Source organism: Protomyctophum parallelum (genome assembly GCF_964188405.1).
Source record: "Protomyctophum parallelum genome assembly, chromosome: 11".
Classification (NCBI taxonomy): domain Eukaryota; kingdom Metazoa; phylum Chordata; class Actinopteri; order Myctophiformes; family Myctophidae; genus Protomyctophum; species Protomyctophum parallelum.
The window spans coordinates 8,861,455-8,883,182 of record NC_139707.1 but is presented as its reverse complement, the minus strand read 5'-3'; the positions used below and the strand labels follow the sequence as shown (position 1 = coordinate 8,883,182).

The window sequence follows — 21,728 nt, the reverse complement described above, 5'->3', positions numbered from 1 at the left end:
GCGCTGGCCGTTGACTATCATTGCACGCGTTCACGTATGAAACAGCGGTCACGTGTCATGGCCGCCCCATATCGTGAACGTGCGCAATGATAGTCAACGAACCAGCGCTGTCTCGAGCTGCAATACCAAATTCGGCCACTATGTCCATTTCGCCTCAGGGTTTCCTCCGGGTGCCGTCTCTATTAATATATACTCTAAGGGTTCCCCCCCCCAATAATGACCCACTTGCTGTTCATTATCCTGCATTACGCAGCTACTAAATGAGGGATAACACAGATATTTTATTGATTTGAAAAGGATCTAACCTCTCTAAATACTGGAGTCCCCCCGGGGTCTATATTAATGCCCCATGCTGTTTTCACTCTACTAATCGTCTTCCCCCCTCCAGAATTGGGACGGTAGTCATGCTAGTCCAGTGGAGTCTACAGACAGGATGGTATGTTATTGTTGTTGAGCACAGCAGAAATAACGAGATGTGGTGCATTCAGCCAGGCCGTGTAATAAGCAAAATGTATTGTACAGATGTTTTTTCTCCAGAATGTGAATGCTGTGCACTGCCTGCTTCCTTTTGATGTCTAAAAAATCATGTCTGTCTTGTCTGTCAAATACTGTGAAATGATATGATGTGAAAGACACTGTTATACTGAGCCATGATGGTCATCTCTTTAACTGCCTCGTTTTCCACAAGTATTCTTGTTTGGGAAATAAAGCAATACTTGTTTAAGGAAAAAAAATAACAATCACAGACAATCCTTTCTGTTCAACTTTTGCACAGGTTTTCAGTTTTCCTGTTCAACAGCTTTTTAATGTCATGTTTCTATGTCAGTGGTGCTCAAACTATTTCATGTTAAGGACCCCCAGAATTATCTGTATTTGGCTGCAGACCCCCATCTAAAAATATGTTGTTCCAGGAACCCCCCTAGAAGCAAAGATTTGAGCTAAAAACTAACGCTCTGAAAGATTATATTCAAACATTTGGGCCACATTTTCACGATTTTTCAAAAAATAGCAGACCTACAAGCTCGTAGCGCGGCACTCGGTGCCGCGCTATGAGCTTGTAGATCTGCTATGTACGACGCAAATACAGCTATAGGTGGCAATGACAGGACTGTGTTGTATACAAGAACCATGTTACAATGTTATTATGCAAAGTCACGGCCACACAAAAGGGCAAAATGAAACTGGCTGTTTCTTCTGCCTACCATTCATAATGAGTCAGAGTGATATTGTGCTTGCCTGCTGGGGCTGAATAATTGATGAAGTGATGACCCCAGTGCCATTTGCTGTCATTTAGTACCCATCACATTCTATACACAGGCTGGCCTGTGAAACGCTGCACCACAATAAACTCTCACTCTGCACCTGTTCTGTGTGTGCTCATATACACCCAAGTATGAGCAAACTCAGCTCGCATGCATGCTGTTACAGACCCTATTTTGGGCCACAACATTATAGATGAACATCCTTCAAAGAACACCTACGAGCTCTCAACGCATTACTTTTCTGCTAATTTCACTATTTGTCATGACAACGCTTATTACTGTAGGGCTTAAAGGATCACCTTTCAACCTATCTATCTTCATATAATTTGTTCTCACTAATGTTCATGATAGAATAGCACAATCTTCTCGTCAATCTGTGTCTTGTCGCTATGGGCAGTTCAGAAACCCATGGAAGCCATCGTTCTCACGAATCTCATGTCACGATAATAAAAATGTCTCTCTCTCTCTCTCTCTCTATCTCTCTCTCTATCTCATCCACCAGAACCACAGACACATGATCTAACTATAAGCAAGAATTAATTTCCAAAGGCTTGCACGGGGTGAATGTCAAAGTGTTTGAGTCACCGTACATTTATCACTCAGGGCTTATAATTGTATTTGTTATTTCTCTTTAGCCCAAATAGATTTATTGAGGTCATTAGGAGGAGGAGATACTAGTGAAGATGTAGTTTTACTACAATAGTCAATTCGCCCCGGGGCGATGTATCTGTCAGATGACAGAGCACAGTGGTCAGGCCAGCTGACCTACATACAAAGTCATGGGCATAATGCCTATTATGTAAATTCCTCTCATCTTTTAAGGGAAACTGTGCCAAAAAGAAGGGGAAAAAAAAGAAAAATGCCTCAGGGTTCCAGTGCAGGACCCGTGTTTTATCTATTCATCTATTCATGTCATGTCCTCTCCTCCATCTCTTTCTAAATTGTGCAGCAGCAGCAGCACACTGTAACAGCACACTGTAACGATACGATACGCTTAACCAGCCAGGCATCAACCAATTAACCCGCAAAGCTCAGCTGGGCACTGCATGTGATCCAAATATTGGCTCTGTATTCGTCTCATAAATTACAACAGACATCACACACCTCCAGTGTGAGTGTCCCAGAGTGCATTAAGAGTGACTTACAAGTTACAACAGACATCACACACCTCCAGAGTGCATTAAGAGTGACTTACAACAGACATCACACACCTCCAGTGTGAGTGTCCCAGAGTGCATTAAGAGTGACACATTATCTTCACCAGTGTTGATTTTGTCGACAAAAACTCTTGACTAAAAATGTTCGTCGACTACCTTTTTTCACTGACGAAAACTAAATGGAAACTAAGCTATGAATGATGACTAAATATATCGACAATTTCGTCGCGAAATATAAACTACGGTAGACTAAAATGTTAGGAAAGTACGAGTGCATGGGAGAAGAGATCCAGGTAATTTTACACTTGGTTGCAGTTGTGAGCTTGTAGATCTGCTATTTTCAGCAAATGTAAAAACAGTCATTACGACGCCATCAAGGCCCGCCAAAACACATTTTAGTCGACTAAATCACCTGTAGATTTAGTCGACTAAAATCTTATGATATTTAGTGAAAACTATTCAAGTGACTAAAATCTAAATTTGCTGCCAAAAACAACACATGGGGCTTCAGTCCAATGGCGGCTCTCCCATAGACTTCCATTGAGAATGGGGACAACCAACCAATGCATTGGACTCAGGCAACAGCCCAGCTTTAATGATCTTAAATCCCTTTATTTTAGATTGTTTTGTAGTAATAGTACAACATAAACATTACAGATACTTTAATTGTTACTGTACAATACTTTAATTAAAACAGTTGTAATGTTGCACACATGCTTAAAATAGCGCTTTGTTTGCGCCACCCTCGTTGAAAACAATGCATTTCCAACTCCAGCTTGTCTCAGTCCAAGCTGCATGAACAGTGTTCGAGCGCTCGAGGGAATTCAACAAACCATGTGCAACCCAGATTCTGCACAAACAAGGGACTACATTATTTTCACTCCTATGCCACCAAAATGTGGAACGCCCTACGAACAGTCATTAAGACATGCGAATCCCTTGACTCCTTCAAATGCGCTCTCAAAGGGCACCTACTACGGACGAAAATATGATGAATTGAACATGATGGACCCTATTGTAAACAAGTGTAGGCCTATATAGGTCATGCTTTATGGTGCCGTCCACAGTTAACAGTTTTGTATTGAGTTGTTCTTGAAATGTACTGTAATTCTCCAATCTGTCAATCAATCAATCAATCAATCAATCAATCAATCAATCAATCAATCAATCAATCAATCAATCAATTTGGACCCATGGACAAGTGGACATCAGCTGTGAGTTTTGTTCACATACCATGTAGTTCCATGTAGTTCCACACGAGGTCGCCACTCCCCCACGTTGTAACAAAACGTGCTTCGTTTTCTGTAAGTCGTTGGCTCCTCACTCTCTAAGTTCAAAGTTCACTGCATCCGGAAGTGAAGAACTACACAGTCGTTCATTCTTTCTGCTTCTGTTTTTAGTTCTCGCTCAGCCACTAGCCAGTGGCATAACATCATTATGGAATGACCAGTCGTCTATCTAAATCGGCTAACTATAAGGTTAGGTAAGTGGAAATTATAATACTTTGTTTTAACGTTGTTATTATAACCTCATGTGATGATGAGACACTCGGACGTGGTGAATTAGCTACAGCTAACACACAACAGGGCAGTTAGCATTAGCCGCCGCTAGTGTTAATTAGCTGCATTGTGTGGCAGGGGATTTGGGACGAGCTAAGCTAACATGCTAACCGTTTTAGCTGATTTGTTGTGGTGGTCGGCGTTTGTTGTCATGGCTCCTTGTGTTGTTGTTGTTACTGTTTAGGGTCTCTGCCTTCTGGCAACAAACACAATGAGGTATTTCTTTTTCTTTGATGAATTGAACAAGGTTGACCCTCTTGTAAACAAGTGTAATGCTTTATTGGGTCGTCCACTCACAGTTAACAGTCTTTGTATTGAGTTGTGCTTGAAATGTACTGTAATTCTGCAAACTGTTAATAAATATTTCAATCAATCAAATTGAACATATCTGAACCTCTCCCGTCCCCTGGTTTGGGTAGGTAATGGTATATCATTATATAGGTTGAAAATGGTCCCAAGTCGAAGACCTTTTCAAAAAATAGCCGAGCTACAAGCTAACAACGTGTCCTGTTGTTGTGGGAGACAAACCAATTAAAATAAATGTATAATGCAACATCAGAAACGATGAAAGAAAGACATAAAATAACATTGATGGGCACAGTTCAAGAAGGTACAGGTCAATACAACATTAGCTAATATTGATTGATTGAAAAAATGTTATTCACAGTATGTACTACGTAGACTGGGTACATTTCAAACGGAAGCACCAGTCAATACAAAAGCTGCTGATGAGGATGAAACCAGGACTTTTTTTTTATACAGGGACAAGTTTCGAATTGCAACCGTCCGTAGAATGTGCTCATTGAGAGCATGGTTTTGAAACAGTCTATCTAGGCCTAGGGATTCACATTTCTTAACCCATTCTGACCTGAGATCAGATTCATACGAGGTTTCCACTGGACACACACTGGTCTGATTAACCCATTCTGACCTGAGATCAGATTCTAAAAATGTCAGTCGTTCTTCGATTATTCAAAAATAGCAGACCTACAAGCTCGTATCGCGCCACTCGGTGGCGCGATATGAGCTTGTAGATCTGCTATTTTTCAATAGCTAAAGCATAACATGATGCTGACACCAAAATGGGTGCCCGTACAGAATGGGTTAATGCCCGAGAGAGTGGTGTCGCTCGCCAAAAATAGCAGATCTACAAGCCCACCACAACAACGAGTTGCAGTTTGAGGGGACAATAAAAGAGACAATATGAACATCACGTTAACATCCGTGGCGTGTTAACCCATTTAGACGTGAGGACAATTCTACAAATGCCGTCTAAATCCTGATTATCCTGATTAGTATTCTGAAAACCCTAAGTTTCTATGTCAGCAGTGCTCAAACCTTTTCATGTCAAGGACCCCCAAAAATATATGTATTTGGCTGCCGACACCCATCTGAAAATATGTTGTTCCAGGGACACCCCCCCCCCCCCCAGAAGCAAAGACTTGAGTTAAAAACATTAGCTCTGAAAGAATATATATTCAAAGATTTCTGCCACATTTTCAAGATTTTTCAAAAATAGCAGACCTACAAGCTCTAGACTTTAGTGAGTTTATACAATAACATCATAAGAATAAAAACAAAAACAAGTCAAAAATAATAAAATGATTGAGGATCAATTAATCCATGAAATTGAATCAGCATTATGCTGATTCAAGGCTAGAGAATAATTTCTAGAAGTGTAAAGACAATCTGATGCTAATGCAGTCTAATCTACATTGAGTAGCTATGCATTCAAATGTAAATGAGCTCAAATGTAGATGGTGTGGCTGTCTGAAGTGAGGCTGGTGTCAGACTAGACAGCAACGCGTTCACCCCCACCCATTCCACTGAGCGAGACCTCTCCATCGTGAGCACAGCGGTGCCGGCGCCGCTCGGTGGATCTTTGCTAGCTGGGTAGCGCAGCACTGCTATTTTTCAATAGCTAAAGCATAATATAATGCTTGAAACACCAAAAGGGGTTCCCGCCCAGAATGGGTTGAACTTTAGTAACACAGTGGAGACGCTAGTAGTAACCGTTTGTGATGCATCTTGGATTCAGCTATTCAAATCCATGGAAATGGACCTACTGAATGTTCCGCAACTTCCACCGTTATGGGCAAGTTGTCCACTCATGTACACGGTAACACACTAACTCCTGATCTACGCTATATTATATAATGTAGATATATCTTTGGGGGTCCTTGACATGAAAATGTTTGAGAATGACCGACATAGAAAGTTAGAAACATAGGTTATATTTGAAAACTGTCATGATTCAGAAGACATTTATAGAAGTCTAAATGGGTTAAATTACACACTGGTGTAATCGGATCGGTATCGACCTATATGCAAGTTATGTAATCGGGAAGGAAAAGAATTGGCATTCTGTACACCTCTAATCTTTGCGCTTTTCTCTGCCCCTCCTCAGCCTCTGCTGATATTTTGGTGTTTTTAAGCATTATGTTATAATTTAGCTATTGAAAAATAGCAGATCTACAAGCTCATAGCGCTGCGCTATTGGAACAACATATTTTCAGATGGGGTCAGTGGCTAAATACACATAGTTTCTGGGGTCCTGGACATGAAATATTGAGCACCACTCACTGGCACTGATATTGATAGGTATTTCAGAAAACTGACATTTTAGAAGACATTTTTTACCGATATGCAAGTTATGGAATCGGGATATAAAAAATGGTATCTATTCTGTACATCTCTAATGTTTCCGCTGTTCTCCAATTTACAATTTACAATTTAGGCATTTAGCAGACGCTCTTAATCCAGAGCGACTTACATTTAAGCAAGAACAAAAGCATGGGAATACATCACATAAAAGCATTTATCATGAAACATGCGTAAGCTAAGAAGGTAACAGTGGAATATCTATATGATGAAACTATACATACACTATACATATAAACTATACATATTCACTACTATGCTATACATATGTATATCTCCGCTCCCTCCTCCTCTGTACATCTCTAATGTTTGTTCTGTTCTCCGCTCCCTCCTCCTCTGTACATCTCTAATGTTTGTTCTGTTCTCCGCTCCCTCCTCCTCAGCCAGCCTCTGCTTCCCCGTCTGGCACAACAATGTCCACCATAGTGCACGACACCACGGAGGCCCTGTGCCTCTGCCAGGACCACGGCCTGTTCCTCAAGCCCATCGCCAAGATGACCGTCAGCGTGGCGCTGCCCCAGCTGAAGACGCCCGGCAAGAGCATCTCCAACTGGGAGGTGATGGAGCGCGTGAAGGCCATGGTGGCGCCGGAGCAGTTCTCCGCGCTGCGCATCTCCAAGAGCACCATGGACTTCATCCGCTTCGAGGGCGAGGTGGAGAACAAGGGCGTGGTCAAGGTGCTGCGGGAGCGCCTGGACGGGAAGAGCATCAAGCTCAGCGGCTTCACGGACATATTGAAGGTAATGTTAACATAACTATAATTAAAGGCATTTGAAATTAAAGGTATATTCAGTGATTTCACTTAATTCAAATATCACTTATTTTTTTGTTTTGTTGTGATAATCCTCCCTACTATAGAGTGTGCTGGCCATATAAGGAGTTCCTCCCTGTCCCCAGTTAACCCCTGGGGGTCAAAAAACCTTAGGTTTCGTTTTTGACTCTCTATCCTGATTAATACTCAATCAATGTCTCCTGGCTGTCTCCCTGTGTTTTCAGGTGCGTGCCGTGGAGAACAAGGTGGACTTCCCCACGAAGTACGACTGGGACTCGTTCTTCCGCGACGCGGAGGACATGAACGAGGCGGTGCCGGGGGAGAGGCCCGACACCATCCACCTGGAGGGGCTGCCCTGCCGCTGGTTCAGCCAGAAGGACAGCCCGCACCCGGACAGGCCCAACGAAGAGACCCTCTCCAAGGTCTTCCAGAGCTTCGGCAAGGTGGGGGATCTGCGACGATAACGCTGTGAAATCCTCAGTGAATTAACCCCCATTCTGGACGGGAACACCTTTTGGTGTTTTAACCCATTCTGACCTGAGATCAGATTCATACGAGGTTTCCACTGGACACGCACTGGTCTGATTAACCCATTCTGACCTGAGATCAGATTCTAAAAATGTCAGTCGTTCTTCGACTTTTCAAAAATAGCAGACCTACAAGCTCTTAGCGCGCCACTCGGTGGCGCACTATGAGCTTGTAAATTTTTTTGAAAAATGTGTCTCAAATCTTTGAATATATGTTCTTTCAGAGCGAACGTTTTACCTTCAATCTTTGCTTCTGAGGGGTTCCTGCCGGAACAACATATTTTCAGATGGGGGTCGGCGGCCAAATGCATATAGTTTCTAGGGATCCTTGACATGAAATAGTTTGAGAACCTCTGATATACTGTATATAAAACATAAACATAATCATGATTTAGAAGACATGATTATTTTAATTTCGATGTCGGGGCCTAAATGGGTTAGTCAGGTTTCAACTAAAGCATTCACTTCTAGTCATTTTCACTAGTTGATTAGTCGCCTAGTTCACTAGTCAACTAGTTGTTTAACTACCTATTATGTTTTTTCTTTTTTTTTGAAATAAATATTTAAAAACTGTGTACAGTTGACTATAATCTACCTGATCTTGAGGCCTACAAAGTTGAGAACCCCCCCCCCCCCAAGGTCGACTAGTGGATTTACTAGTCGAATAGTTGCTTAACCCATTTTGACCTGAGATCAGATTCCAAAAATGTCTGTTTGAAAATGACAGTTTTCTGAAAAAGCTATGTTTCTATGTCAGTCGTTCTTCGATTTTTCATAGCAGACCTACAAGCTCGTAGCGCGCCACTCGGTGGCGCGCTATGAGCTTGTAGATCTGCTATTTTTCAATAGCTAAAGCATTACATAATGCATCACCAAAATGGGATAATGCCCTAGTTTCAACCTGACAAAAAAACAACACTGGTGTGTATTTCTTCTTGGTAGGTGCGTAACGTGGACATCCCCATGCTGGACCCGTACCGCGAGGAGATGCTGGACAAGAACTTCAACACGTTCAGCTTCGGCGGCCACCTGAACTTCGAGGCCTACGTCCAGTACCAGGAGTACCAGGGCTTCATCAAGGCCATGGACACGCTGCGCGGCATGAAGCTCATGCTGAAGGGAGAGGACGGGAAGGCGGTCGCCTGCAACATCAAGGTAATAATAATAATAATAACTAGAAAAAGTGCCCTTCTGGGCACAGGTCTCCACCAGGATAGGAATGTAGGACATTGCAGCTTGCCTTCATCTGGTGGTTGGATAAAAGGGCAACAAAAGTAAACTAGTGGGAATGTGCGTGCACAATTTCACGGAAATCACGTGATGTGTTCATGATTTGCAGCATTTTGTTTGAAACTGAGCACTCCTGTGAACTTTGGAAGCCAATCTTAACCAATCAGGATGGAGTCTGAGAAATCTGAAAGACCTGTTTCGTTGAATGGCTCTAGAGAGACTGTGTACCAATTTGCGCGATGTTTGGACAAAATCTGTAGGTGTACTGTGCAAAAACCTGTTTTCCACAAAGCGGCCTCCTGGTGGCGCTATAACAGGCCGTTCTGGAAATTCTGGGGCAGAGGTTCATCGTTGGCATCCAGGGAGTGTGTGTGCAAAATTTGGCATCGACCGGGTTAACGGTGCCGGAGATTAGCTGCTCACGGACACACACACACACACGGACGGACGGACACACAGAGTGCAAAACATACTCTCCCCCCATGCCTTCGGCCTGGTGGAGACAATAATGTACCTGCAACATCAAGGTAAGGGGCCGGGCTGCTGCCTTCTTCCTAGTGTCGATTCTGTCGACTAAAACTTAACCCATTTTGACCTGAGATCAGATTCTAAAAATGTCTTCTACATCCTGACAGTTTTCTGAAAAAGCTATGTTTCTATGTCAGTGGATCGATTTATCAATAATAGCAGTCCTACAAGCTTGTGACGAAAAAATAGTCGGCGAAAAATGTTCGTCGACTACCTTTTTTGCACCGGCGAAAACTAAATGAAAACTAAGCTATGATGACTAAAACTGAGACTAATATATTGACAATTTAGTCAACAAATAAAAACTAGACTAAAATCTTAAACGGGGACTAGTGGACGAGTTCCAGTATAAGTCATTTTACACTTGGTTGCATGCTGAAAATATATGTATTTTCAGAAAGTGTAAAATCTGCAAATCTAAATCTGCAAATCTAAAACCTTATGATGTCGACTAACACTAAAACATTCCAGGTGAACATTCCAGGTAAACTATTGAAGAGACTATGACTAAAACTAAAATCAAAACACTGCTTCTTCGACTTCTATGCAAAACTGTGGTTGCGTCCGTGCACCCCTTGTGGTGCGTGACAACGCCCTCTAGGGGGTGCGTGACACCATGAAAAGGAGATTCTACAACCTGATGTGACGAAGGCCCAGTGTGAGAGCTTTGCTATCTTATCTCTCTTTCTTTCTCTCTCTCTCTCTCTCTCTATTTATCCAGTGTTCAAGGCTGAGGGACTTATTGAACAGGTTGACTCATTGGTTTCAAGGTCTGGGGGAAGTATATTCTCTAATGAACTGTTTGAGTTTGGGCCAAAATATTCCTTCCGGAAAATAGGTTGTACATACAATGATTCATTTTATTTATGGCACAGCAAAAATGGCTATATGGCTGACTCGGAAGAACAAAACAAGAGGGAACTGGGAACACAGACCCAGTACAGGTGGACTGGGTCTGTGTCGAAGGACCGGTGGCTGCACGCCTTAGGGGGGAGTTTGAACTGGGAACATAGACCCAGTACAGGTGGACTGGGTCTGGGTCGAAGGACCGGTGGCAGCACGCCTTAGGGTGGAGTTTAGAAGGACTGGTGGCAGCACGCCTTAGGGTGGAGTTTAGAAGGACTGGTGGCAGCACGCCTTAGGGTGGAGTTTAGAAGGACTGGTGGCAGCACGCCTTAGGGTGGAGTTTAGAAGGACTGGTGGCAGCACACCTTAGGGTGGAGTTTAGAAGGACTGGTGGCAGCACGCCTTAGGGGGGAGTTTAGAAGGACTGGTGGCAGCACGCCTTAGGGTGGAGTTTAGAAGGACTGGTGGCAGCACGCCTTAGGGTGGAGTTTAGAAGGACTGGTGGCAGCACGCCTTAGGGTGGAGTTTAGAAGGACTGGTGGCAGCACGCCTTAGGGGGGAGTTTAGAAGGACTGGTGGCAGCACGCCTTAGGGTGGAGTTTAGAAGGACTGGTGGCAGCACGCCTTAGGGGGGAGTTTAGAAGGACTGGTGGCAGCACGCCTTAGGGCGGAGTTTAGAAGGACTGGTGGCAGCACGCCTTAGGGGGGAGTTTAGAAGGACTGGTGGCAGCACGCCTTAGGGGGGAGTTTAGAAGGACTGGTGGCAGCACGCCTTAGGGCGGAGTTTAGAAGGACTGGTGGCAGCACGCCTTAGGGTGGAGTTTAGAAGGACCGGTGGCAGCACGCCTTAGGGGGGAGTTTAGAAGGACTGGTGGCAGCACGCCTTAGGGTGGAGTTTAGAAGGACTGGTGGCAGCACGCCTTAGGGTGGAGTTTAGAAGGACTGGTGGCAGCACGCCTTAGGGGGGAGTTTAGAAGGACCGGTGGCAGCACACCTTAGGGTGGAGTTTAGAAGGACTGGTGGCAGCACGCCTTAGGGGGGAGTTTAGAAGGACCGGTGGCAGCACGCCTTAGGGGGGAGTTTAGAAGGACCGGTGGCAGCACGCCTTAGGGTGGAGTTTAGAAGGACTGGTGGCAGCACACCTTAGGGGGGAGTTTAGAAGGACTGGTGGCAGCACGCCTTAGGGGGGAGTTTAGAAGGACCGGTGGCAGCACGCCTTAGGGTGGAGTTTAGAAGGACTGGTGGCAGCACACCTTAGGGGGGAGTTTAGAAGGACCGGTGGCAGCACGCCTTAGGGGGGAGTTTAGAAGGACCGGTGGCAGCACGCCTTAGGGGGGAGTTTAGAAGGACTGGTGGCAGCACGCCTTAGGGTGGAGTTTAGAAGGACTGGTGGCAGCACGCCTTAGGGTGGAGTTTAGAAGGACTGGTGGCAGCACGCCTTAGGGGGGAGTTTAGAAGGACTGGTGACAGCACGCCTTAGGGTGGAGTTTAGAAGGACTGGTGGCAGCACGCCTTAGGGGGGAGTTTAGAAGGACTGGTGACAGCACGCCTTAGGGTGGAGTTTAGAAGGACTGGTGGCAGCACGCCTTAGGGGGGAGTTTAGAAGGACTGGTGGCAGCACGCCTTAGGGTGGAGTTTAGAAGGACTGGTGGCAGCACGCCTTAGGGGGGAGTTTAGAAGGACTGGTGGCAGCACGCCTTAGGGGGGAGTTTAGAAGGACTGGTGGCAGCACGCCTTAGGGTGGAGTTTAGAAGGACTGGTGGCAGCACGCCTTAGGGTGGAGTTTAGAAGGACTGGTGGCAGCACACCTTAGGGGGGAGTTTAGAAGGACTGGTGGCAGAGCGCCTTAGGGTGGAGTTTAGAAGGACTGGTGGCAGCACGCCTTAGGGTGGAGTTTAGAAGGACTGGTGGCAGCACGCCTTAGGGGGGAGTTTAGAAGGACCGGTGGCAGCACGCCTTAGGGTGGAGTTTAGAAGGACTGGTGGCAGCACGCCTTAGGGTGGAGTTTAGAAGGACTGGTGGCAGCACGCCTTAGGGGGGAGTTTAGAAGGACCGGTGGCAGCACGCCTTAGGGTGGAGTTTAGAAGGACTGGTGGCAGCACGCCTTAGGGGGGAGTTTAGAAGGACTGGTGGCAGCACGCCTTAGGGCGGAGTTTAGAAGGACTGGTGGCAGCACGCCTTAGGGTGGAGTTTAGAAGGACCGGTGGCAGCACGCCTTAGGGTGGAGTTTAGAAGGACTGGTGGCAGCACGCCTTAGGGGGGAGTTTAGAAGGACTGGTGGCAGCACGCCTTAGGGTGGAGTTTAGAAGGACTGGTGGCAGCACGCCTTAGGGTGGAGTTTAGAAGGACTGGTGGCAGCACGCCTTAGGGTGGAGTTTAGAAGGACTGGTGGCAGCACGCCTTAGGGTGGAGTTTAGAAGGACTGGTGGCAGCACGCCTTAGGGGGGAGTTTAGAAGGACCGGTGGCAGCACACCTTAGGGTGGAGTTTAGAAGGACTGGTGGCAGCACGCCTTAGGGGGGAGTTTAGAAGGACCGGTGGCAGCACGCCTTAGGGGGGAGTTTAGAAGGACCGGTGGCAGCACGCCTTAGGGTGGAGTTTAGAAGGACTGGTGGCAGCACACCTTAGGGGGGAGTTTAGAAGGACTGGTGGCAGCACGCCTTAGGGGGGAGTTTAGAAGGACCGGTGGCAGCACGCCTTAGGGTGGAGTTTAGAAGGACTGGTGGCAGCACACCTTAGGGGGGAGTTTAGAAGGACCGGTGGCAGCACGCCTTAGGGGGGAGTTTAGAAGGACCGGTGGCAGCACGCCTTAGGGGGGAGTTTAGAAGGACTGGTGGCAGCACGCCTTAGGGTGGAGTTTAGAAGGACTGGTGGCAGCACGCCTTAGGGTGGAGTTTAGAAGGACTGGTGGCAGCACGCCTTAGGGGGGAGTTTAGAAGGACTGGTGACAGCACGCCTTAGGGTGGAGTTTAGAAGGACTGGTGGCAGCACGCCTTAGGGGGGAGTTTAGAAGGACTGGTGACAGCACGCCTTAGGGTGGAGTTTAGAAGGACTGGTGGCAGCACGCCTTAGGGGGGAGTTTAGAAGGACTGGTGGCAGCACGCCTTAGGGTGGAGTTTAGAAGGACTGGTGGCAGCACGCCTTAGGGGGGAGTTTAGAAGGACTGGTGGCAGCACGCCTTAGGGGGGAGTTTAGAAGGACTGGTGGCAGCACGCCTTAGGGTGGAGTTTAGAAGGACTGGTGGCAGCACGCCTTAGGGTGGAGTTTAGAAGGACTGGTGGCAGCACGCCTTAGGGGGGAGTTTAGAAGGACTGGTGGCAGCACGCCTTAGGGGGGAGTTTAGAAGGACTGGTGGCAGCACGCCTTAGGGTGGAGTTTAGAAGGACTGGTGGCAGCACGCCTTAGGGTGGAGTTTAGAAGGACTGGTGGCAGCACGCCTTAGGGTGGAGTTTAGAAGGACTGGTGGCAGCACGCCTTAGGGTGGAGTTTAGAAGGACTGGTGGCAGCACGCCTTAGGGGGGAGTTTAGAAGGACTGGTGGCAGCACGCCTTAGGGGGGAGTTTAGAAGGACCGGTGGCAGCACGCCTTAGGGTGGAGTTTAGAAGGACTGGTGGCAGCACGCCTTAGGGTGGAGTTTAGAAGGACTGGTGGCAGCACGCCTTAGGGGGGAGTTTAGAAGGACCGGTGGCAGCACGCCTTAGGGTGGAGTTTAGAAGGACTGGTGGCAGCACGCCTTAGGGGGGAGTTTAGAAGGACTGGTGGCAGCACGCCTTAGGGGGGAGTTTAGAAGGACTGGTGGCAGCACGCCTTAGGGTGGAGTTTAGAAGGACTGGTGGCAGCACGCCTTAGGGTGGAGTTTAGAAGGACTGGTGGCAGCACGCCTTAGGGGGGAGTTTAGAAGGACTGGTGGCAGCACGCCTTAGGGTGGAGTTTAGAAGGACTGGTGGCAGCACGCCTTAGGGTGGAGTTTAGAAGGACTGGTGGCAGCACGCCTTAGGGTGGAGTTTGCCGACCACTTTTAGGCTCAGAGAGACGTGCTGTGTGTGGTGCAGGACGAGGAATTGTGCCTTTTCTTTTTTTGAAAAAAAGAGGTGTTATTTATATCTAGTCTTTTCATATGAGCCAACTGCAATTTTGAAGTGACATCTTTTATGTACTGCAGAGTTTTAATAAAGGTGCTTTTAAAGTTCAAAGGTCTCTCTCTCTCTCTCTCTCTCTCAGCGTGTGATACCAATAGTCATGCGTGTGGTTTAATAATGCGATTGTCTTGTTCAGCGAAACACAGCGGCTTTAAGGCCTTTTAGTGGGATGAGAACCAGGACGCTCCCCTTAATCCCCGGACTGAAGCGTCATTGTGAAGTGTAAAAACGCAGCGTGGTGGGGAGACCAGACCGAGAGGGAACACTCCCAATTAAAAATGAAAGGAGGAAAAAATCCTGAGAAATTGGCCTGGCTATTCTTTTTTAAATTGTAATGCAAGAATGTAATGTAATGAGAGAACGACATCCCATAACCCACTCTGGGCGGGAACCCCTTTTGGTGTTTTAGGCATTGTTATAATGTAGCTATTGAAAAATAGCAGATCTACAAGCTCATGACGCTATGAACTTGTATGTAGGTCTGCTATTCTTTGAAAAATCGTGAAAATGTGCCTCAAATCATATTGTTACAGAGTGAACATTTTAACTTAAAGGTATATTCAGTGATTTCACTTAATTCAAATATCACTTATTTTTTTGTTTTGTTGTGATAATCCTCCCTACTATAGTGTGAAATTATCCGTTACTGACATCCCTAGTTTGTATGTGTCTCTGATGTCTTGGTGCAGTGGACAGTTGGTATGTGTCTCTGATGTCTTGGTGCAGTGGACAGTTGGTATGTGTCTCTGATGTCTTGGTACAGTGGACAGTTGGTATGTGTCTCTGATGTCTTGGTACAGTGGACAGTTGGTATGTGTCTCTGATGTCTTGGTACAGTGGACAGTTGGTATGTGTCTCTGATGTCTTGGTGCAGTGGACAGTTGGTATGTGTCTCTGATGTCTTGGTACAGTGGACAGTTGGTATGTGTCTCTGATGTCTTGGTGCAGTGGACAGTTGGTATGTGTCTCTGATGTCTTGGTACAGTGGACAGTTGGTATGTGTCTCTGATGTCTTGGTGCAGTGGACAGTTGGTATGTGTCTCTGATGTCTTGGTGCAGTGGACAGTTGGTATGTGTCTCTGATGTCTTGGTGCAGTGGACAGTTGGTATGTGTCTCTGATGTCTTGGTGCAGTGGACAGTTGGTATGTGTCTCTGATGTCTTGGTGCAGTGGACAGTTGGTATGTGTCTCTGATGTCTTGGTGCAGTGGACAGTTGGTATGTGTCTCTGATGTCTTGGTGCAGTGGACAGTTGGTATGTGTCTCTGATGTCTTGGTGCAGTGGACAGTTGGTATGTGTCTCTGATGTCTTGGTGCAGTGGACAGTTGGTATGTGTCTCTGATGTCTTGGTACAGTGGACAGTTGGTATGTGTCTCTGATGTCTTGGTGCAGTGGACAGTTGGTATGTGTCTCTGATGTCTTGGTGCAGTGGACAGTTGGTATGTGTCTCTGATGTCTTGGTACAGTGGACAGTTGGTATGTGTCTCTGATGTCTTGGTGCAGTGGACAGTTGGTATGTGTCTCTGATGTCTTGGTGCAGTGGACAGTTGGTATGTGTCTCTGATGTCTTGGTACAGTGGACAGTTGGTATGTGTCTCTGATGTCTTGGTACAGTGGACAGTTGGTATGTGTCTCTGATGTCTTGGTGCAGTGGACAGTTGGTATGTGTCTCTGATGTCTTGGTGCAGTGGACAGTTGGTATGTGTCTCTGATGTCTTGGTGCAGTGGACAGTTGGTATGTGTCTCTGATGTCTTGGTGCAGTGGACAGTTGGTATGTGTCTCTGATGTCTTGGTGCAGTGGACAGTTGGTATGTGTCTCTGATGTCTTGGTACAGTGGACAGTTGGTATGTGTCTCTGATGTCTTGGTACAGTGGACAGTTGGTATGTGTCTCTGATGTCTTGGTGCAGTGGACAGTTGGTATGTGTCTCTGATGTCTTGGTGCAGTGGACAGTTGGTATGTGTCTCTGATGTCTTGGTGCAGTGGACAGTTGGTATGTGTCTCTGATGTCTTGGTGCAGTGGACAGTTGGTATGTGTCTCTGATGTCTTGGTGCAGTGGACAGTTGGTATGTGTCTCTGATGTCTTGGTGCAGTGGACAGTTGGTATGTGTCTCTGATGTCTTGGTGCAGTGGACAGTTGGTATGTGTCTCTGATGTCTTGGTGCAGTGGACAGTTGGTATGTGTCTCTGATGTCTTGGTACAGTGGACAGTTGGTATGTGTCTCTGATGTCTTGGTGCAGTGGACAGTTGGTATGTGTCTCTGATGTCTTGGTGCAGTGGACAGTTGGTATGTGTCTCTGATGTCTTGGTACAGTGGACAGTTGGTATGTGTCTCTGATGTCTTGGTGCAGTGGACAGTTGGTATGTGTCTCTGATGTCTTGGTGCAGTGGACAGTTGGTATGTGTCTCTGATGTCTTGGTACAGTGGACAGTTGGTATGTGTCTCTGATGTCTTGGTGCAGTGGACAGTTGGTATGTGTCTCTGATGTCTTGGTGCAGTGGACAGTTGGTATGTGTCTCTGATGTCTTGGTGCAGTGGACAGTTGGTATGTGTCTCTGATGTCTTGGTGCAGTGGACAGTTGGTATGTGTCTCTGATGTCTTGGTGCAGTGGACAGTTGGTATGTGTCTCTGATGTCTTGGTACAGTGGACAGTTGGTATGTGTCTCTGATGTCTTGGTACAGTGGACAGTTGGTATGTGTCTCTGATGTCTTGGTGCAGTGGACAGTTGGTATGTGTCTCTGATGTCTTGGTACAGTGGACAGTTGGTATGTGTCTCTGATGTCTTGGTGCAGTGGACAGTTGGTATGTGTCTCTGATGTCTTGGTACAGTGGACAGTTGGTATGTGTCTCTGATGTCTTGGTGCAGTGGACAGTTGGTATGTGTCTCTGATGTCTTGGTACAGTGGACAGTTGGTATGTGTCTCTGATGTCTTGGTACAGTGGACAGTTGGTATGTGTCTCTGATGTCTTGTCTGTCTCTCTCCCCGTCAGGTGGCCTTTGACACCAGTAAGCACCTGAGCGAGGTGGCGGTGAAGAGGAGACAGCAGGAGAGGATGAAGCTCCAGGAGCTGGAGAGACAGAGGGAGGAACAGAAGAGACGAGAGAAGGAGGAGGAGGAGAGACGCAAGGAGGAGGAGAGGTGCGTACCTTGAGTACACTTCAAGCTTGATGCTTTAGGGCAGTGTGTTCTCAAAGTGGGGTCTGGGCCGGGACCCCAAGGGGTCTTTGAGAGAGTTCCAGGGGGTCCCCAGCATACTGTTAATCATACTAATATGGGGGGAGAGACGGCGCTTCTTTCAACCTGACAAATATCACTTTGTGATAATGTTTTCTTGTGTGTTTTGTTGCAGGCAGCAGAAGGAGCAGGAGGAGGAGGAGAAGGAGAGGAGGCGCGACGAGCGGCTGCGCAAGAAGGAGCAGAAGCAGCGCGAGCGCGAGGAGAGGCGGAGCCTGAAGAAGGCCAAGCGGCAGCAGGAGGAAGAGCAGCGGAGGCTGCAGATGAAGATCGCCACGGAGGAGCGGCGGCTGCTGCTGGCCCAGCGCAATCTGGAGTCCATCAGGCTCATCGCTGAGCTGCTGGCCAGAGCCAAGGTGGGTTTTGTGTGAATGAATGAATGAATTTTTATTTTCGTGTCTTGTCGTTAAGACCCATCCCTTACGGGATTATAAGACACCAACAACATGAATAAACAATATCACGTTCACTTCCCACACAGAAGTTACACAAAGTATTTGATCAAAACAAAAACAGAAATAAGCATTATCATCAAATAAAATAAAATACATCACATGTAAGTTTTCTTTGTCCGTATGTCCCAAGCTTTCTCTATATATTCTGCTAATGCAAATATCTTTTCTTCGAAAATCCATCTCAGTCGCTCATCAGATCTATATTTTTACATCTGTTAAATAACTTTTGACGTAGCTCGTGATACAACCAACGGGCAATGGAAAAGAAAATGGATCTCATTCTCAATATCATTTATATCACAATAGGTGCAAATACGTTCTTCTTCTGTAACTCCTCTATACCTCCCAGTCTCAAGGTGTGTGTGTGTGTGTGTGTGTGTGTGTGTGTGTGTGTGTGTGTGTGTGTGAGTGATGCAGGGTGCTGCAACAGTGATTCTACGTATCCAGAGCGGTCGGGGGGGGGGGGGGGGGGCATATCAAACTGGGGGTCTGTGAAATAAAAAAATAATCTAGTGGTGGTTTAGAGCAGGGGTTCTCAACGTTCTTGGCTGTACGGGGACCCCCTCTGGGGACCCCCGGAAATGCTTTGGCCATGTCTCGCAAAAAAACACAACGTTTCGGCTCTCTGTGGCCTTCGTCAAGTATATTCTATAATATATAATTATATAAATAATATATAATATATATGACGAAGGCCACAGAGGCCGAAACGTGTTTTCTTTTTCGCCGCCTTGGTAAATAAAGTTTTTGGGGAGCTGTCAAAACGGTGACTTATTCTTTCTTTTGTAAACTAAAGCCTGTACCCACACTCGGCGACGAGTGAGTTTTAACCCATTCTGACCGGGCACCCATTTTGGTGTTAGCATCATGTTATGCTTTAAGCTATTTAAAAATAGCAGATCTACAAGCTCATAGCGCGCCACCGAGTGGCGCGATACGAGCTTGTAGGTCTGCTATTTTTGAAAGATCGAAGAACGACTGACATTTTTTAGAATCTGATCTCAGGTCAGAATGGGTTAATCAGACCAGTGTGTGTCCAGTGGAAACCTCGTATGAATCTGATCTCAGGTCAGAATGGGTTAATCAGACCAGCGGTGTGTCCAGTAGAAACCTCGTATGAATCTGATCTCAGGTCAGAATGGGTTAACAAATTAACTGATTGTATCATTGTTTTCCTCCTCCCCATGCAGGCCCTGAAGCAGCAGCAGCAGGACGCTGAGCGGGCGGAGAGCGAGGAGCGCGAGCGCCAGGAGCTGGCCCGCCAGCAGGAGGAGCTGTCTCGCCTGGCGCAGCTGGAGGCGCGGCGGCGGCGCCAGGAGGAGGAGCTGCGTCGCGTGGAGGCGGAGAAGGAGCGCGCCCTGGAGCTGCAGCGCAAGGAGAAGGAGCTCCGCGACAAGCTGCTGGGAAACCTCCTGAAGAAGGGAGGAGGAGGAGGAGGGGAGGTGGAGGACCAGACCCTGCTCAGAGAGAAGGACGCATCCTCGGTAGGGATGGTTTTAAAACCCATTTAGACCTGAGAAATGATTCTACAAAGGCCTTCTAAATCCTGACCGTTCTGAAACATTTTCAAAATCTAACCGTAACATCTTTAAAAATTCCTTCATTCCTAATGCCATTAAGGCACTAAATGATACCATGTCTCGCTAGATTTATTTTTATTTTTATGCATTTGCCACTGTTGTCCTGCATTTTTGCCATGCAAATAATTGTGTAAGTGGTGTTGCTGTTTGTTTTTTTGCTGCTGTTGAGACCAATACATTAAACTAACTAACTTAATCAATGAATGCATTAATTGATGATAATTCCCACCCCCTATAGGACTCCTCGGGCCTGGTGGGCAGTGACGTGATCCTGGGTCTCCTCCTGGCCCCGGTGGTGGTCAGCAGAGCCATGAAGGGGACGGAGGGAGACCTCCTGGGGGGGCCGCCGCCCGTCAAGGCCAGCGTGGTGCGCTCCAAGTTGTCCGAGAGGAAGAAGAGGGTGTCCTCCTCCTCCGGAGCGAGGGGGGAGAGGAGAGGGGGCGGCGGGGAGGACCGCAAGAGACGGGACAGGGAGGTAAGAAGGGGTGCAACGCTTCATTTACATGATTATATAAAGTCATTGATTTAACTCATTTAGACTTGAGGTCGATTCTACAAATTATGTTATGACGGTTTTCTGAAAAACCCTAAGTTTCTGTGTCAGTGGTGCTACAAGGAGACCCACAATTATATGTATTTTGGCCGCCTATCCAAATCTCCAAATATGTAGTTCCAGGGACCCAGAAGCACAGATTTTAGTTATTTGCCCCACCGACTTCAAATTCCACACACACGTTCCACACCCCCTGCAGTGCCCGGTATCGAGTCGGTAAGACCCACGGTTCTCCAGAACCACCACAAAAGGCTCTGGTCAGGCTCTGACAAAACCAGTCCACTTTTCAGTTGGCCCTCTTCAGACACAGGCAGCTACAGAGATCTCCATGTGGGACACAGACAGACAGTTAAAACGGGTGCTATGACAAGTTGACAACGGGTATTATTAGGTTCCCTAAGTTGCATCGTTCTCCAGAAGGGCGGTGGGCCGACGGGCACGTATACATACAGGTCTTGTGAAAATATAACCTTCCATTTTCTGTGGCCAGCCCTACAAGGAGGAGAGGCGAGACGGCCGGGAGCGTGGCGGCGGAGGCGGCAGCCGGGAGCGAGCGAGGGAGCGGCGCTCCTGCAGCCAGGAGAGGAGGAGGAGGAGGAGGAGCCGGAGTAGGAGGCGGGACTCCCGCAGCAGGAGGCGGAGCCATAGCCGCGGCGGCAGCAGCAGCAGGAGGCGGAGTCACAGCCGTCGCCACCGCAGCAGCAGAAGCACGAGCTCCAGCCGCGATAGGAGCAGGAGCAGCGGGGGGAGGAGCCACAGGTCGGGGAGGAGCCACAGGTCGGGGGGCGGCGGCGGTGGCGGCGGCAGCAGCCGCAGCTCGCGCAGCACCTCCAGGGACAGGCGGAGCCGCGGCGAGCGGCGGAGGAGCAGGCGTCGCAGCTACAGCAGGGACAGGAGACGACGCTGATGGCGGTTATTGCTGGAGAGATGGCGGGGCGGGCAGGGGGGGGTCTAACGTGCAGGGAACCAAGAAAGCACCAGGTCCACTGTAGACTAGTGGAGGTGCCGCTGCGCTGCATTTTAGCCAACGCAACAAAGTAGAGAGAAAAATTATTTCAATCCGTTTAATTTCATTGAGAGCAATCCTCCGGGGTCCGCCGCTGAGATGGGACAGTCGAGGTCCAGACACAGAGAGTTGGGACGGTCGAGGTCCCTCCCTGCACACAGAGCACGTTTTTCTGATTTTTAGCTGCGTTATCGATCGGTTTTTCAAAAAAA

The 21,728-nt window shown here is 47.4% G+C and overlaps 1 protein-coding gene across 2 annotated transcripts; it reads left to right on the top strand.

The window, feature by feature from the left end:
• Nucleotides 1–3,768: 3,768 nt before the first annotated feature.
• akap17a (A kinase (PRKA) anchor protein 17A) lies at nt 3,769–21,445 on the top strand. Of its 2 annotated transcripts, none has more exons than XM_083775943.1 (9): nt 3,769–3,902; nt 7,023–7,379; nt 7,636–7,854; nt 8,881–9,093; nt 17,678–17,826; nt 18,038–18,278; nt 19,568–19,861; nt 20,196–20,432; nt 21,001–21,445. In XM_083775943.1, exons 2-9 carry the CDS (start codon nt 7,053–7,055, stop codon nt 21,415–21,417), a joined length of 2,097 nt encoding a protein of 698 aa, XP_083632069.1. In that variant the 5' UTR covers nt 3,769–3,902; nt 7,023–7,052; the 3' UTR covers nt 21,418–21,445. The 2 variants fall into 2 exon arrangements, with proteins under 2 accessions (XP_083632069.1, XP_083632068.1); XM_083775942.1 differs by having other exon boundaries at nt 3,782–3,897.
• Nucleotides 21,446–21,728: the final 283 nt, after the last annotated feature.